The sequence below is a fragment of the Pygocentrus nattereri genome, chromosome 3, assembly GCF_015220715.1.
Source record: "Pygocentrus nattereri isolate fPygNat1 chromosome 3, fPygNat1.pri, whole genome shotgun sequence".
In the NCBI taxonomy this organism is placed as follows: domain Eukaryota; kingdom Metazoa; phylum Chordata; class Actinopteri; order Characiformes; family Serrasalmidae; genus Pygocentrus; species Pygocentrus nattereri.
The window spans coordinates 32,428,258-32,446,314 of record NC_051213.1 but is presented as its reverse complement, the minus strand read 5'-3'; the positions used below and the strand labels follow the sequence as shown (position 1 = coordinate 32,446,314).

General features: G+C 38.2%; 1 protein-coding gene across 8 annotated transcripts in view; it reads left to right on the top strand.

Annotated features, from left to right (window-relative positions):
- Positions 1–18,057, top strand: part of adgrb1a (adhesion G protein-coupled receptor B1a) — a 173,864-nt gene that overhangs the window by 129,784 nt on the left and 26,023 nt on the right. For all 8 annotated transcript variants that reach the window (XM_037536953.1, XM_037536952.1, XM_037536948.1 and 5 more), the window contains exons 19-23: positions 7,475–7,577; positions 7,708–7,858; positions 9,549–9,618; positions 9,884–9,950; positions 12,961–13,046. In XM_037536953.1, the coding sequence (XP_037392850.1) occupies positions 7,475–7,577; positions 7,708–7,858; positions 9,549–9,618; positions 9,884–9,950; positions 12,961–13,046 (477 nt within the window). The remainder of the gene's footprint in view (positions 1–7,474; positions 7,578–7,707; positions 7,859–9,548; positions 9,619–9,883; positions 9,951–12,960; positions 13,047–18,057) is intronic.

Here is an 18,057-nt window from a genome sequence, read left to right as displayed (position 1 = left end):
AGGTTTAGCCCTTAGAAGTGGAGAGTTGGGATCGTGTTCAAATTTCAGTTTGAGTTATGCAGTGAATCACATGTAGGTTCAATTTATGTTTTGATTGGGCTTTTCTCAGATTTTCTTCCCGCAAAATGAGATTGTACACACAACCATGACATTTTGTTCAGTTCAGATAGTTTCATAATCTTGTTTATTATTTTAACACAAACGATTAACACCTTTGGTAGGAGTTTGTTGCTTTCTCAGTATTTTCTCTCTCTACAAGCCAGGAATAATTACTGAAGTGACTTCTAAGGGTTAAGCTTTATGCAAGAGGTCCACAAAAGGCTGAATACATTGTAATTAGTGAATTCAGCTACTTTAAGCTGCACTCATTACTGTTCAGTTGTGCACACACAGCTTGTATAATCTCTATAGACAGGGTTCCCACATGTCCTAGAAAACCTGGAGATTCATAGACTGGTGTTCCAGTCTTGGAAAATACAAAAATGTATAAATTATCGTGGGAATATTGAAAAGTTAAGCATATTTTAGCATGTCCAGTTTCAGTGTCCTTTCATACTACTGTAGTTTAGAATGCTGCAGTGTTGCATGTGGACACTGTAAGAATGCGTAGTAGCACCAACACCAGCTTCTTGGAGCGTGACATACAGTTCTGTTATCTGAGTAGAACTTGGGATGAAGTGATGAGTGATCAAGGACTGGTTTGTGAATGTGAGTCAGTATATTGCTCTGGCAGTAAGTCGTTAGGGGTTTTATTGTTGAATTAATGTTAAGGATGTCGGCAGCTGTGTCATTTTAAGATGACTTTTTGTGATCAATAGCTTTCATGTATATAAGTCATGGAAATTGTCCTGGAAAAGTCTTGGAAAATGATTTTCTAAGGTCTTAGGTCATCATGCCCAATGCCAAGCATCAGCTAAAGGGCTGGAACTGTGTCAGATCTTCATGGCAATGCTCCAATATCCAGTTTAGCCCCACTGCAGCACAAGGGGACAAACATCCTGTTAATATCCTTGATTTCAGAAGAAATGTTGAATAAACTGATATCTACCAGCTTTGGCAAATATAATGTATAATACTAAATTAAAACCACACGAACTAGCTTTTATGTTGAGTTTAGGAGCTACTACATATGTCCAGTTATGTGCTGTGACCCATTTTGGTTCAGTTTAACGCACACTTGGCACACACTTAAATATAACTAGCCTATATGTGAACTTGCATGTCGCTGATGCAACCAGGCTCTGCAGTTCACTTGGAAAAAAAGATGCAGAAGGCGAAAGTGATGTACAACTGTTCAGCATATGTTCAACACCAGCAACAATGCTTTGCCAAAGCAACCAAAGGCCTAATAGTAGCAGATCACAGAATGCTGCCATGCCTAAGCTGGATATGACGCTTCCAAACCTGCTTTTTGTCTCTTTAATTCTGTTTAGAAATATGAAAATGCCTGCAGTGTTGAGGCAGCATGTACTACATGGTTATACAGTGCATTGTATAGCAATTGTACATCCCCAATTCCAGTGAAGTTGGGATGTTGTGTAAAACATGAATAAAAACAGAATACAATGATTTGCAAATCCTTTTCAACCTATATTCAATTGAATACACTACAAAGACAAGATATTTAATGTTCAAACGGATAAACTTTATTGTTTTTTGCAAATATTCACTCATTTTGAATTTGATGTCTGCAACACATTCCAAAGAAGTTGGGACAGGGGCAAGAAAAGACTGGGAAAGTTGAGGAATGCTCAAAAAACACTTGTTTGGAACATTCCACAGGTGAACAGGTTAATTGGAAACAGATCAGTGTCATGATTGGGTATAAAGGGAGCATCCCTGAAATGCTCAGTCGTTCACAAGCAAGGATGGGGTGAGGTTCACCACTTTGTGAACAACTGCGTGAGCAAATAGTCCAACAGTTTAAGAACAACGTTTCTCAACGTGCAACTGCAAGGAATTTAGGGATTTCATCATCTACAGTCCATAATATCATCAGAAGATTCAGAGAATCTGGAGAAATCTCTGCAAGTAAGCAGCAAGGCAGAAAACTAACATTGAATGCCCATGACCTTCCATCCCTCAGGCGGCACTGCATTAAAAACCGACATCATTCTGTAATGGATATTACCACATGGGCTCAGGAGCACTTCAGAAAACCACTGTCAGTGAACTCAGTTCGTCGCTCCATCTACAAGTGCAAGTTAAAACTCTGTCATGCAACGTCTTTTTCAGGGACGTCCTGCTTATTTCAGCAAGACAATGCCAAGCCACATTCTGCACGTGTTACAACAGCGTGGCTTCGTAGTAAAAGAGTGCGGGTACTAGACTGGCCTGCCTGCAGTCCAGACCTGTCTCCCATTGAAAGTGTGTGGCGCATTATGAAGCGGAAAATACGACAACGGAGACCCCGGACTGTTGAGCAACTGAAGTTGTACATCAAGCAAGAATGGGAAAGAATTCCACCTACAAAGCTTCAACAATTAGTGTCCTCAGTTCCCAAAGGCTTATTGAGTGTTGTTAAAAGGAAAGGTGATGTAACACAGCGGTAAACATGCCCCTGTCCCAACTTCTTTGGAATGTGTTACAGGCATCAAATTTGAAATGAGTGAATATTTGCAAAAAAAAAGTGTATCCATTTGAACATTAAATATCTTGTCTTTGTAGTTTCAATTGAATGTAGGTTGAAAACGATTTGCAGATCATCGTATTCTGTTTTTATTTATGCTTTACACAACGTCCCAACTTCATTCGAATTGGGATTGTAATAACAGAATTGTCTATGCTATTGTTGCATAGCATTTCAGCTGTACATCTATTGCATCAAAATCAAGCATAGCTTTTTAACAAGACCCATTAGCAAATGAGCAATCTAACAGCTCAGATACAAAGCAGAGAGAATGCTGACCAATCTCAGATTTGAGTGTCCTGTGAGTGAGCTGATGAATCATATGCAGTCACAGTTTGACAAACGTACAAGCATTTTTGTCCAAAAAAAAAAAAAACTGCAAGCCTATCTTGAACTACTTCACACTGACGTGTTCCTCCACTCATGCGTTCTGTCATATGTCAAGTTATATCACTGCATTATTATTGCAGTATTTTGTTTTGTTTATATTCCTGTGAAGGAAAAAAGCTTTGGTGACAGAGTTTTCAGCATATGTCTGGAGTAATTCTGTCAGAAAGTACAGTGGACACCAAAAGTCTGAGACCACTCTGAAAATCTGGATTTTTTTTTCATTTAAACCTGAAAATAACGGGTAAAGTTTTAGAATTGTGCAACGAATTGAAACAAAGAAAAGTTATAACAAGTAAAATGAAGACAAAATCTTCAAGATTCTGCACTGTTTCAAGGTTTCTTTTGAAATGTACACATATTTGTGACCTTGATGTTCAGGCCTGTGTACAAAAAGGTCTTTTTGTAGTTTTATCACTTCCACTGAAGCCCATTTTCAGATGCCTCTGAGGTGTGTTTGATGTACTGGTCAGAGTCTTTTGCGCAAACTCTGGAGTCAAAGTGTATATAAAAGAGTTTTGCGTGCAAAAGGGAATGATACCAAATCATGTGAAATTCTGAAATTCATGTTTCATTTATTTCAGAGGTTCTGCTTTTCACTCAAGTTGTTATGATGATAATGTATATTGGAATGACAAATGTATTGAATTAGAAAAGAATTCGAAGCAGAAGCATTTGTCTGTTGGTCTCAGTCCTTTGGACCCCACAGTATATTGAAATGTTATTGATGGATTTCTTTATAAACACTTAAAATTGAGACCATACAAATTGTCCATTGTGAGCCACAATGAAGCAGAAACAGGCACCAGCCATAGTGATTCTTCATTTCTGCCTGCATTAAGTTTCACACTGCATGACTTTTAACTTCACCCGAAGCAGCACAGTTCGCAAAAAGCTGAGCAATCCATGGCCATTTTTTTCATGAAACAAAAATTCTGTGTGTGTTTTGTGGCATGATGGTCTTAAGAAGTGGCAAAAACATGCGGTGCATGGCTGGGATAAAATACTGCAGTTACTGCAACTAGACTCTGTCCTATAATTTAAACTTAAATATTCTATATCTACAGTTAGGCCAAGAAATATTTGGACAGTGACACAATCTTCATGATCTGGGCTCTGCATGCCACCACATTGGATTTGAAATGAAACAACTGAGATGCAATTGAAGTGTAGACTTTTAGGTTTAATTCAAGGGGTTGCACAAAAATAAGCTATGAAACGTTTAGGAGTTTCATAAGGAGCAACCATTTTTCTACAAAGCCTCCTCATTTCAGGTGCTCAAAAGTAATTGGACATAAATAAAATGTTCATTATTAATACTTTGTTGAGAGTCCTTTTGCAGGCAATGACAGCCTGAAGTCTGGAACTCATGGACATCACCAAATGCTGGGTTTCCTCCTTTGTGATGCTTTGCCAGGCCTTTACTGCAGCTGTCTTCAGTTGTTGCTTGTTTGTGGGTCTTTCTGCCTTAAGTTTTGTCTTAAGTAAGTGAAATACATGGTCGAACGGGTTGAGATCTGGTGATTGACTCAGCCGTTGCAGAATATTCCACTTCTTTGCCTTAAAAAACTCTTGAGTTGTTTTCGCAGTAAGTTTTGGGTCATTGTCCATCTGCACTGTGAAGCCACGTCCAATCAACCTTGCTGCATTTGGTTGAATCTGAGCAGAAAGTATATCCCTGTACAGGTCAGAATTCATCCGGCTGCTTCTGTCTTCCGTCACATCATCAGTAAACACTAGTGACCCAGTGCCATTGGAAGCCATGCATGCCCATGCCATCACACTGCCTCCACCATGCTTTACAGACGATGTGGTGTGCTTTCGATCATGAGCCGTTCTAAGCCTTCTACATACTTTCTTCTTCCCATCATTCTGGTACAGGTTGATCTTAGTTTCATCTGTCCAAAGAATGCTGTTCCAGACGTTCCAGGCTTCTTTAGATGTTTTTTTTGCCGAAGTCTAATGTGGCCTTTCTATTTTTGAGGCTGATTAATGGTTTGCACCTTGTGGCGAAGTCTTCTCTTTATGGTAGACTTAGATACTGATACACCTACTTCCTGGAGAGTTTTCTTAGCTTGGGTGGATGTTGTGAAGGGTTTTTCTTCACCATTGCAAGGATTCTGCAGTCATCCACCACTGTTGTCTTCTGTGGACGTCCAGGCCTTTTTGAGTTCCTGAGCTCACCAGTGCGCTCTTTTTTCCTCAGAATGTACCAAACTGTTGATGTGGCCACTCCTAACATTTCTGCTGTCTCTCTGATGGATTTCTTCTTTTTTCAGCCTAATGATGGTCTGCTTCACTTCCATTGAGAGCTTCTTTGACTGCACGTTGTGGGTTCACAGCAACAGCTTCCAAATGCAAATGCCACACCTGGAATCAATTCCAGACCTTTTACTTGCCTAATTGATGATGGATTAATGAGGGAATAGCCCATGCAGCCCACGAAATAGCTTTTAAGATAATTGTACAATTACCTTTGGACCCTTGAAAAAGAGGCGGCTACATATTAAAGAGCTGTAATTCCTAAACCCTTCCTCCAATTATGATGTGAATACCCTCAAATTAAAGCTGAGAGTCTGAACTCTAAGCTCATGTTGATTATATAACTGTATCTTGAATATGTTTTAGTAAACAGCTAAAATACCTTGTCACTGTCCAAATATTTCTGGGCCTAACTGTAAATGTTGTATTCCTGAATAAATATTTAAGCACCAGAAAAGCCATTGTGCACTTGACTTTATCTTGTTAGAAAGTATATTGTTCATCATTATTTTTGTCATTTCGCTCAATAACATATTGTACACACCTGGTTCAATTTAGGAAGATATTGGTAATTGAGGTTCAGTTTTCCTCAGTGACTGTAACAGCACATCATAATATCAAATGCTTCAGGGAATCTGGAAAAATTTCTACATGGACAAAACCCACTACTGTGGGTGGTTGTCGGTGGTTGGTTAGTGTAGTGGTTCACACCTCTGCCTTCTACACTGTAGACTGGGGTTCAGTCCCCCACCTGGGCAAGCACCCTACACTATACCAATAACTGTCCTTGGGCAAGACTCCTAACACCACCTTCGCCTACCTGTGTAAAACGATCAAATTGTAAGTCACTCTGGATAAGAGCGTCAGCCAAATGCCATAAATGTAAATGTAAATGTACTGAATGCTTGTGACCTTCAACCCTTCAGATGGCATGGCAATAAAAATCATACATGTGTCTGTGATGAGTATCACCACATAGGCTCAGAAATATTATGACAAGTCATTGTCAGTAAACACTCTTCATTTCTGCATTCAAAAATGAAAGACTGTACTGTGCACAGTGGAAGCCGTAAGTCACTGATGTCCAGAAACACTTCCGACTTCTCTGGGCTCGAGCTCATCTGAAATGGACTGTTGCACCGGGGAAATGTATTTTGGGGTCAGGCATGTCTTGTTGATCTGACAAGATTGATGGAAAAATGGCCATTGTGGGGAGGGGGGGTTGCATTACTGGGTAACTTCCATGTGTGTAAAAAGCACCATAGATCTGACAGATACTTACATGTTTTGGGGAAACATATGCTGCCTTTTAGTTGTCATATACTATATTTCAGGGATGTCCATTTTTATTTCAATATGGCAGTGCTAAGCATTCTTCATGCTTTACAACAGTATGGCTGTGTAATCGGAGAGTGTAGGTTTTAGACTGATGTCTCTGTCTTCTATTGAAAACATGCAGCGCTTTACAAGGTCCAAAATGACGGAACCTGTGTGGTTGCACAGCTGAAGACTTGTATATCAGAAGAATGGCAAAAAAGTCTGTTTTCAAAATTGGATTAGTTGGTGTATTTAGTCCCCAAATGATTCAGTGCTGTTAAAAGAAAGCCGATGTAACGCAGTGGTAAACATGCTGCCAATTTTTTGGGACATACTGCAAGTATAGTATTTGGAATGAGCTTATTAAAATAAATAAAAGCAACAGACTTCATAAAGTATATGTTCAAATATCATAGGGAAAGGACATCCCAGAGAAATATGCCATTGTCTACAAAAAATAGATTTGCTTAACCATCCAAATGGTTTTAATTGAGGAAAAAAATATGTAAATACACATGACTGTGATACATACCAAAAACGTCAGAAATATTAATAATACCATCATTTAAATCTGTAGCCAGGGCACCCGCTAACAGGCTCTATTATGGTACATTAGCCAGTCCTGTATATTTAGGTTTATGTATGTATACACTAGTATCTGATCAGTATTCGGTATCAGACAAGTTCAGATATCAGAAATTGCTTTCGGAGATAAGTTGGATGAGTGTGTCCCTACCATCTGACAAACCTGTACATTATATCTGGTCTGATTGAGAATGTATCAGGTGTCATTTCTGAGCTCATGCTATATTGCTAGCTGATCGAGTGTTTGCAGAGGCAGCAGGTTTCGTTAAGAGGAGTATCTCCTTCCTTCTGCAGGTACATCCGCTCCGAACGCTCTGTCATCCTCATCAACTTCTGTCTGTCCATCATCTCCTCTAATGCTCTCATCCTCATCGGACAGACTCAGACACGCAACAAGGTGAGAACAGTCCACACTTGTTTATACAGACACCTCCGTCTCTGAAGCACTTTATACGTCTGCTTCATAACCTTGTCCTTATCTGTGCTCTTCTACTCTCTCACTATCACTTCCATTCTCTCTCTCTCAGGTTTTGTGCACTCTCGTGGCAGCTTTTCTGCACTTCTTCTTTCTCTCCTCCTTCTGTTGGGTTCTGACAGAGGCCTGGCAATCCTATATGGCTGTGACGGGCCGTTTGAGAAACCGCATCATACGCAAGCGCTTTCTCTGCCTGGGCTGGGGTAAGATCATCTGTCTGTCTCTCTGTCTGCCTTTGTTCAGTGCTTTCTCAGTGCCTCCTTAACTCGTACAACCTGTTTCTCATGCACAGATTGCACATTCAACATGTTTCAACCTTTAGAGGTTATTATAGTCATTTTTCTATACTATTTAAATGTGATTACATAAATACATTGTTACTAATTTAGTTATTTACTAGGGTTAAATTATTTAATCTTTTATGCATCATGAATCTCCTGTGAATGGTTCTGAGTCAATTCACAGAATGTTATAATCAGATTTTCACTTAGATTCTTTGTTTCCACTGCAATTAAGCACAGCCCTGCGTGATGGAGGCAAGAAATGCAGAATTTCGCTAATGCATGTTTGCTGTAGATAGGTCACAGTTTTTGTGTCTGAGATAAAAGGCCCATTGTAAACATTAGCCTGTATAAGAAAACAGCAACCATCATTGCACATTACTAATAGAGCATGAATATTTATTATAGTTTTAGAATTTACTGAAGGATTAACTTCAAAACCGCCACATATAAAGTAGTTACAGACTTTAATGTGTATGCAGAGCACAGGCTACATTCAAATTCATATAAAATAACACTAATTATTAATGACATGTGCAGGAAATAAAAAAATGTCAAGAGGGATTGAGAATAGAGGTGCACCGATTATTCGACTTAGTCGACTAAAATTGAAAAATTAGTACTCGATTTAATACTCGATTAGTTGGTGATGTCATTATGCATCTTTCTCGTGCTCACTAGTTATGTTTTGACATCACCACTTACTCGAGAGTTAACAACAGTGCGATGGCAGCCTTAAAATCCTCATAAGTGTGGATTAATTAAGAAAGGTTTGAAATTAGTTTTAAATTTTGTTTGATTGTTTATTTTTAAATTAAAGATGCTGGGCTTTTATTCTTTTGTCTTTTGTGTTAGTAATAATAACAACAGTGAATTATTGAATAAGTTTTTCATTTTTTTGTCTTCATTGTTAGTTAGCAAATGCATAAAACAACCTCAAGCTAAATTTAAAAGCTAATAGCTACGTAAATCATTTTGTAATGTAATGATAATCCGAATAATCGATTATTTGTTTCAGTAATCGATAGATTATTCGACTATCAAATTAGACGCTTGTTGCAGCCGTAATTAAGAATCATTTGAGAGAATCAATTGAGAATCACATCTCGGCACCCTGAATAAAAATGGAATCAAATCATGAGGCACCTAGAGATTCCCACCAGTATTAATTACATTACAAATTAAATTACATTTACAGTTAATTCACATTCTGTAGCAACAGCTTTGAATCTGCGCTTCCACAAGTTTTGTTGTCAAAAAATGACAAAAATGTTAAGAATGTGTTTTTTTCTTTCCTCAAAACAAGACAGAACATGCAAACAAATCCACACTTTTTGCATAATTCATATGCAGTGAGAGCATGCTTTTGTTAAAATAAAATAAAATAAAAATAAAGGACATACGGTTCTAGAAAAAAAAGTAATTGGTACAGAATGATTACATTATGAGGAACCTTTAAATGTGTCCCTCGATTGGCTGGTTAAAGAAAGGCCCATCAAGTGAAAGGTTCTTTAGGAATCCCAAAGTGATTCTTCCATGCCATCACAAAAATGTGAGCATCATCTTGCACGACTGACCTCTCATTATGCTTCCTGTCTGTTCTGTCCTAAAGGCCTACCTGCTCTTGTTGTGGCCATCTCTGTTGGGTTTACCAAAGCAAAGGGATACGGTACAGTTAACTAGTAAGTTTGCTTTTCTCTTAGCCTCGCTTTACATTCTGTCCACTTCACACACTTTTCCCCGTCTCATGGGGTTACAGGATTCAGTACTTCACAAACAAACAGCGCTGCCTCTTTGCTGAATATCGTACATCTTCTGGATGAAATTACCTTTCTCAGTCTGCCCTTTTCTTTTCCCCCTCCAACCCTGTCTCCCTCACTCTTCTCACCTTTGTCCTCCTCTCTCTCTTTCTCTGTCTTTCCCCTTTTTCTCTCTGTGCCCTGCTAGCTGCTGGCTGTCTCTGGAAGGAGGGCTGTTGTACGCGTTTGTGGGACCAGCTGCAGCCGTAGTTTTGGTACTTTCTCTTTCTCCGCTTTTCTCTAGCAGAGGGCAGCACCCTCATTCATCCAGATATGGTGCTAAACAAGGCACAGCAGCGCAAATGTAGATCAGAGAAGACGTGCTTGGTGTCTGAAATTTGCTTCCTCAGTTTTGTACTGCAGCTCCAAGGCTACACTCTCAGCCTGAAGGGTACGTCTTCAGTATCTTTAGTTACACTCTTAAAAAAAATGGTGCTTCAAGGGTGATTTTTTTTTTTAGTGAAGAAAATGGTTTCTATATAGAACCATGAACTTTTAAAGAATGCTTTGCGTGATAGAAGAGTTTTGTGATGATTTTATATAGAACATTTTTCAAAATGGTTCTATACAGCACCCAAAAGGTTCTTCTATTATTACAGTATCTAGATTGTAACAATAAAAAAATCCTTTTGGGTGCTATATAGAATCGTCTACAGCACATTCATGCACATATTCCATCAATCCAAATTTCCAGCCATTTTCTTTACTAAAGAACCCTTGAAGCCCAAACTTTTTAGAGGGGGAGTATAATTGTACTGTATTCCGCTGTAATTGTATTTTTGAAGTTGCAGTGACTCCATACACCCTGTTTTGACTCTTTTTGATGTTTTTTACATATTCATCTGTCTTAAAACATTAGGGCATGAAAAGGTACAGATATATACTTTTCCTCTCGGGGAAAAAACTTATTAAAGGCACATAGTTGGACCTTTGTCGGTGCTTTGAGGTTACATTTACATTGTTTTTAACTTGATGAATAGAAATGTACCTGTGCAGTACCCTTGTTTCTGACAGTGTAATCTAGTTAATAATTAATGGAAGTTTATTCATACGTGTATAAACGGCATGTTTAAGTGATCACGCAATTGCCTCAGCCTGCTCGGAGTTGGTAAGTAAATCTCAAGTAGGCTTGCTTATGTGGTTTCTGACAATGTATGATATACATCTTATATGGTATATATATATCTTCTATGGTGAAAAGTGTCAACGAAATGCAAGTTTCAAGGTGGCTGCTACTTCAGTATATGACTAGTTTTCTTTTGTATCAGTCGTACTGAATCAAAGTTGGCCCCACATTCCTGTCTGACTCTACACGAAAGAAAACTTGCCAGTGCAGACTGACATTCAGCAGCATTCAGTACAGCAATGTGACAATAGTGTTTATTTTTCATTTTAAAGAGTGCAATGTCATAGATTATTTCAAACTTCAATTAAAATATTTTAAGGTTCGCGTAAACACTCTCAGGAATAAAGGTCTGAAACTGTCACTGGGGTGGGGTGGGTTGATCAGGAAACATAACTGAACCGTAATCCATTGAAATTGTATTTTATAAGTTGTATTGACTCCACACTCCCTGTCTCGTCTCAAGGCTTCTTATTTTATTGTTCTGTTTTCAAAGTTTAGGTTATGAAAAATTACAAAATACGTACTTTTCCACTGGGAAAAAACATATTTACGGTACACAACTGGATCTTAAAGCCACTGTTGTCGCATCGAGGGAACATTTACATTGTTTTTACCTCGATCAATGAAAAATATACCTGCACAGAACCTTTATTTCTCACAGTGAAGGAGGTAACGCCTGAAATTTACCCACATGCCTACATGCCTGAAAGACTGGTATCTTGATGTGAAGGAGCTCAAGCAGGTCACATTTACTTCAGTCTGACAATTACCAGCTAGTTTGATAAAAGTGTTATCAAGAAATACGCCTATTACTGTTATTTTATTTTAACTTGTATTGCTTTGTATTTTAGTTTGAAATCACTGACCTGTGATATTTGATATGGCTAGATACCTTAATGGGGTAAGCTGTACTTCATTATAAAAATTGTAAAAAAAAAAATAAATAAATAAAAAATTACATGCCATTTTAACCCAAATGTGCCAACATGCTGTTTAACTGGTTTTATTTTTAAAAAATGCCTCGGATAAAACAATGCAAAGCAGAATTTAGTTGAGCAGAGTTTAGTTTAGATGGACCAACGAAACGTTTTACATCATTTCAATCCTAAAAAGTACTTTAAATCAACTCCTGTTTTCTTTTTAACAGTGCATTGACTTTTTCCCTCAGTCATATGTAATCAAAATATATCTAGTACATTTTTCTTTTGTTGGTAATGCAAGTGTATTATTACTGGTTTACTTAAATAAAGACTACATTCAGTTATTCTGTTTGGAATTTCTTTTTGTTGTGGTATCGAATCAGGTATCAAGACTTATATATATATATATATATATATATATATATATATATAATTGCACTTGTATTGGCACTGGCAACCAATATTGTGGTATCGTGACTTAACTACTGTATCTACTGCTGTTTTTAGCTATGCTGGATGTATTTTTGTAGGTAACGGTATGTCATACAGTGTAAGAAACCACATAAGCAAGACAGTTTGAGACTTGACAACGTTTGACACAAGGCTGTGATTATTTATGCAGCTTAAACAGTGCTAATGGTGGCTGTGAATCATTGCTTGTTAGCACTATTAACGTCATAACTCCAGTACAAAACTGAAGAAGTAAAATTCAGACACCAATCATGTTTTGGCTGTCCGAGTCTGTTTGCAGTAAGCTGTGTAAATTTGTTCTTTGGCCAAGTCATCTCTTTAAATACTTCTCATTGCAGCTCGTTCAGAAGTCTTTAAGACAGTGAAATAAGCTTTTACAGGCCGCAGACATGATATATCCTTTAAACCATGTGTGCTTAGCTACAATTGGCCCGCGTATCAGCTAAAGCCCTGCAGTGCAATCTCTGGTGGCAAACATGTGTTTGGATTTTGACATCTGTTTAAACAGAGAAGCTTTGGTCATGGGCTTTGGCTGCGGTAATCCTCTCACGAAGGCCCTGCAGAGTAATCAGAGTAGATCTCGGCTCTGCACGCTAATGTTTTACGCCGGGAATTGTATTTTATTTTATTTTTTGGTCAGCAAGACTTGCTGGACAGTGTTGTACAGTGTGTGCTTGTCCATTCACCTGTGTGTTCTCTCTTCTGCAGGTTAACATGGTTATCGGCATTCTGGTTTTTAACAAACTGGTGTCCAAAGACGGCATTACTGATATGAAACTGAAGGAGAGGGCAGGGTATGCCTCATATCATACATCCATCTCACTGGTGTAACCAAGCCTGTAGCATAAAGGCTCAGGGGCCAGGCCTTTCTTTCTCTCCCCCAAAATAGACTACATGCAAGGAAAGTGGATTAGTAACTGATCAAGCCTAAGAGTCAAACAGCAGCAGCGGGAGGGACGGAGATCGACAAAGTGAAGTGTGGCGATAGAGTGAGAGCGAGACGGCGAGTGACAGGAAAGAGAGAAAAGTAAAAAGGTCAAAGCAAAAAAAAAAAAAAAAAACACGTCATTTGTTCCAGCAAGGTTATGAGAATAATGATTTGAAATGGTTTCTGGTAGACAGAAAATAACAAGCAGGAAAGATGAGCGGTAGATTCAGGGGAGAGATCAGAGAGGACTGGCTGTTGGTCCTGTTCAAAGCAAGATGGCACACCTTCACATGTCGCGTTACATTTCTTTTACTGTTTGTTTTTTAATCTACCATGTGTGGCTTATGTACATGTGTTCTCAGCGCCTCCTCTATTTTCAGGTGTTGCTATGTTACAGTATATGATATAAATTTGCATATGTCCATATCTGTATTTTCTTCATGGGAAATGTTTCTTTAAAGGAAAGCAGTGAAGCCCAGCAAAGGCAATAAATTAAAGCAATTGTCATATTTCGTATTGCATGTGTACAGGACCAGTCAAAAGTTTGGACACACCTACACGCAAAAGTGTTTTCCTTATTTTTATTATTTCCCAGATTTTAGAATAACAGCGGAGATGTTAGCTGCCTTCCAGACAGAGACAGAGTGGGTCCTCGGTGGAATGGCGTCAAGCTTGTAGCAATAGAAGATCCCTTTTTGGTGCTATATAGAGCCATTATCAAAAAAAAAGATTCTGTGTAGAACCATATACACCATCAATCTGAAGAACAGTTTCAAAATAAAAAGAACTGTTAGTGCCATTTACACAGAACCGTTCCCTTTACTAAAAAACCCTTGAAGAACCATCTTTTGTAAGAGTATGTGAGTTTTGTCATAACCTCTGTACCGGTATGATGTAAATAAGCACAGGTAACACAACATGCAAACAGTGCAAAACATGCTATGGTTATCCCGTTTGGCTGAACAACTGCGTCAGGGATGTTTCAGCCGAGTTTTAGTAAAAAATAAATAGAAAAAAAATTGACAGATTAAAGAATAAACAAAGAAATCTCACACTAGTTTATTGTTAAGTGAGTGGACAATGGACATGTGTAAGACACAGCATGGGCACAAACAAGGACACCAAGTCAGCTTGCCACACTTCCCAGCCGCTCATTCGTTCAGCTGCATCAGAGGACACTGTGGTCTCAAAATGTGATTCTCACTAGAAAGAAAAAAAAAAAATATGGTGTACAGGGGCATACAGCAAAACTGTGTTAGTTAAAAGATGTGAATTTAGATCAGAACGTCTTTAAGATTATGAAGAATGCACATTCAGATAGGTGTGTCCAAACATTTGACTTTGACTGTGTTTAGGGCCAGTAGCTGTTTTATGTGTATTAAATTGAAATCATGGGCTTTAAATGGTGCCTTATCTGACATATGAAGTGAGAGCAGTGATTGCAGCACTAAATATAGAGCTCTTTGGATTAGTAATACTTTCCCTACCTTATGATTTTACAACCGTGATAGTTCCTCTATTGTGGATCATTAATATCATAGAGAAATAACCAGGTGCTGCCACAGCGATTTCTGTTCCACTAAAATATAGTACCTCACATTGTTCTAGACTGTCCGATATAATGCCAGGGTGGTGTGTTTGACCCACTTTTGACCTCACACTCCGACTGAGTGTTTCCTTTTCTGGGCACTTGCTCTCCTTTGCCTGCAGGCTGCCGTGACCCTCACTGCCGTTGTTTCTGCATCCAACAGCTTCATTATTATTTTCTTTTCTCCTTCTCATCTCTTTCAAATTCCTTCTCTGTCAGGAGAACAGTGTGTCTGCCTGTGCGATGATCTCTGACGGACTGTGTTTGTTTTGTTTTGTTTTCTTTATTTTCCTCTTTTTTTATTTATGTTTTGTTTTGTTTTCGTGTGTCGGAGTTAACCACAGCATCCCCCTCGCTCCCACTCAGGGCTGTCCTCTCGGCTTGTAGGCTCGTCCAGGCCAAACCCGACATTTTGCAAATATCTCAATAACTGGACCGGAGTCGCCCCTGTTCATGCTGTTTAGAGTGGCTCTCAGGCTTTTCCTACAGTCCACTTTACAGATTAAGTGGCTCTCGAGGCTTTGATTTAATTATTCAGAACTTAACTATGTCGAATTGAAGAATGCAAATTAGCCCGGATATGAGACCAGGAGGAACATTAGGTTCAAATTTCTGTGTAGATTAAATTTGTGTGATTTGTGCGTGTGTGTGTGTGTGTGTGTGTGTGCGTGTGCGTGTGCGTGTGTGTGTGTTTGGAAGTGAGCAGGTTCAGCGTCTCTTCACTGTCCCTGCCTAGCTCTTATTCTCGAGGTTCATACACCTAACATGCTTAATTAAAGTGTGTCTTATTAAGCACAGTGCTGCATCTGCACTTGGCAAGCTTGCTAACACCTCAGAGATGCAGGCGACAGAGAAAAATAAACAAAGACCAAATTAATGAAGAAACTCCCGTATGGAGTTAGGCAGTGTCACCAGTAGCAGTAAGTAATCCATCCATGTCCACTAAAGTTCGCATATGAGTGCAGTGAACATATATAATATATATTTATATTATATATATATATATATATATATATATATAAGGGAATTCCACAGATTTTTCAGAATTTCTGCATAATTCAGTTGTTAACAAAGTCGTTATCACACCAGAATATTCTAATGTGAAATGGTTAACTGTAGATAGACTTACTGACTAAGACCTCTTTACACTGCTGGTAATAAAAAAACAAAAATGTTTGAAGTTTCAGTAACTTATTGCCATATCAGTCGGTACCACACAAAACAAATACAATCTCAATAAAAATACCGAACATTAAAATAAATGAAAATAAACAATGTAATGATTGTGGAGTGGAGTTTGAAAGTCTGATAGCAGAAGGGTAGATCTACTAAACCGAGATGTTCTACATAAAATGCTTTGAAACCCTTTGCCAGAAAGTGTCTTTATGAAGCTGCATTTTAGAAACCAAGCTTTGAAACCAAGCTGTCAGCTACCACCGCCATGCTTTCATCCAGTCAACTTTCATGGCAAATCAGCAGTTTGACGAATCTGATTCACTTGTATCACAGTATATATGATACATCATTGCCTCTTCCTTCCAAACAGTAAAAGAAAGCAGCACACAGTGCTCTGCTGTCTGCATGTTTCAGTTTTGTGATTATAGGAAGAGCAGTATGGTCCATACAGAGATGCTCTGATTTGCCCCCTTGAGTACTGAGTGGTTTAACTGCCACAGGAGCGTAAGAATGTGCGTCGTGTTGTTACAGAAAGGTTTGTAATCCGTTTGGTAATCCGTTTGGCTAGGCCTTCTCACTTGAGTGAGTGTTTTTGGCCTGAACGCTTTAGATATGTGGTCTGGTTCCTATCACCACTGCTGTGAACACTTCTGACTTGGTCAGTTTCTTTAGAATGGACTATTTCCTGTCAAACCACTTTAAACGACGTTGGTTACATATGAACAATTTATTTGTTCAGAAATTCTGAAGAAATGGAGCTACTGCTACTAAGCCGAGATGTTCTTTTAAATTTTTGATGATTTCTTTTCCGTCCTTCTGCTCTATATAGAAGCAACAGATGGAAGTTTGCATCCAATGATTTTGGAGGCAGTATGCACCACTTTCTCTAACTACTCTCTCTCATATGTGGTTGTACCACCATACCATGGAGAATATGGTGAATGTCAACACACTTTCCACAACAGCTCTATAAAAACATATCATACAGTCTCTAGTGCAGCTAATTATTTATATCCAACAGGTAGATTTGCTTCACTCACAAGTCAATGTGGCTGGTTACCTCACATAACCTATATAAAATCAGCTCAGGTTGATGCTTTTGGTGTTAAGACCAAAAATAGAGCTCTGCATTCAAGAGGAAGCAGCCAAAGGAAAACCTGATGCAGCATGAACACAGATGTAATTTAGCAAAACTAATCTAAGTATTGTTCTAATATAGACCGATAATTAGTCCAATCTGTCTTTGTGGACTCATTAATGAAATAGCAGTAGATTCAGAGTCAGAGTGAAGGAATAATATATATATAATTCTATTAAATGTAAATTTACTTGATGTAATTGAGCACTAAATCTTTTATTAAACGCTATATATTCATAATGATATTAGAAGCAATCATTATTATTACCAGTATATTATTGATGATATCATTTTGTATCATGGTTATTATTTTTATTATTATTATTATTATTAGTAGTAGTAGTAGTAGTAGTAATAGCAGGAGTAGTAGTGGTTTGTGGTGGCAGAAAAATTATTGATAAACATTGTCCCAGTAAGTATACATGGCATACAGTTACAATTCATACAAAAATATGTGATACTTCTTTAGACCTCACCTGGCTAATTTGAATTTGAGATTCTTGGTATCTCAGATGGTTTATATAGGCAGAAATCTTGAAAAGTCTGTGGAATTCCCTGTTAAAACTTTACAAATGCTAATGCTTTAGGCTACTACGACCAACAGAATGGTGATTTTTTTTTAAGTTAGTTGTATTGAAAGTCTCTAGTGTTCCAGCCTGAACTTTTGTTGCAAACTGCAGTTTTGTTCTCCACTGAAAAACATACACACAGCTGACATTTTCACTCCACAGCATCAGAGTGTGATACAAGCAAAAATGAGGTGGTTAACGGTTGTAAGTACAAGCCGTTATTTCAATATCAACCCAATAACATTTCAATATCAACCCAATACATTTTCCCATTTATCAGCAAACAATGTACCTTTCACTGATATATGGTGGAGCTGTACAGCTTAGACTGTATTTGTGTTGTAATAATAATTCTACCTGTAGACTGAATCTCTCCAGTAGCCGCATTTGGCCTAATGAAGACCAT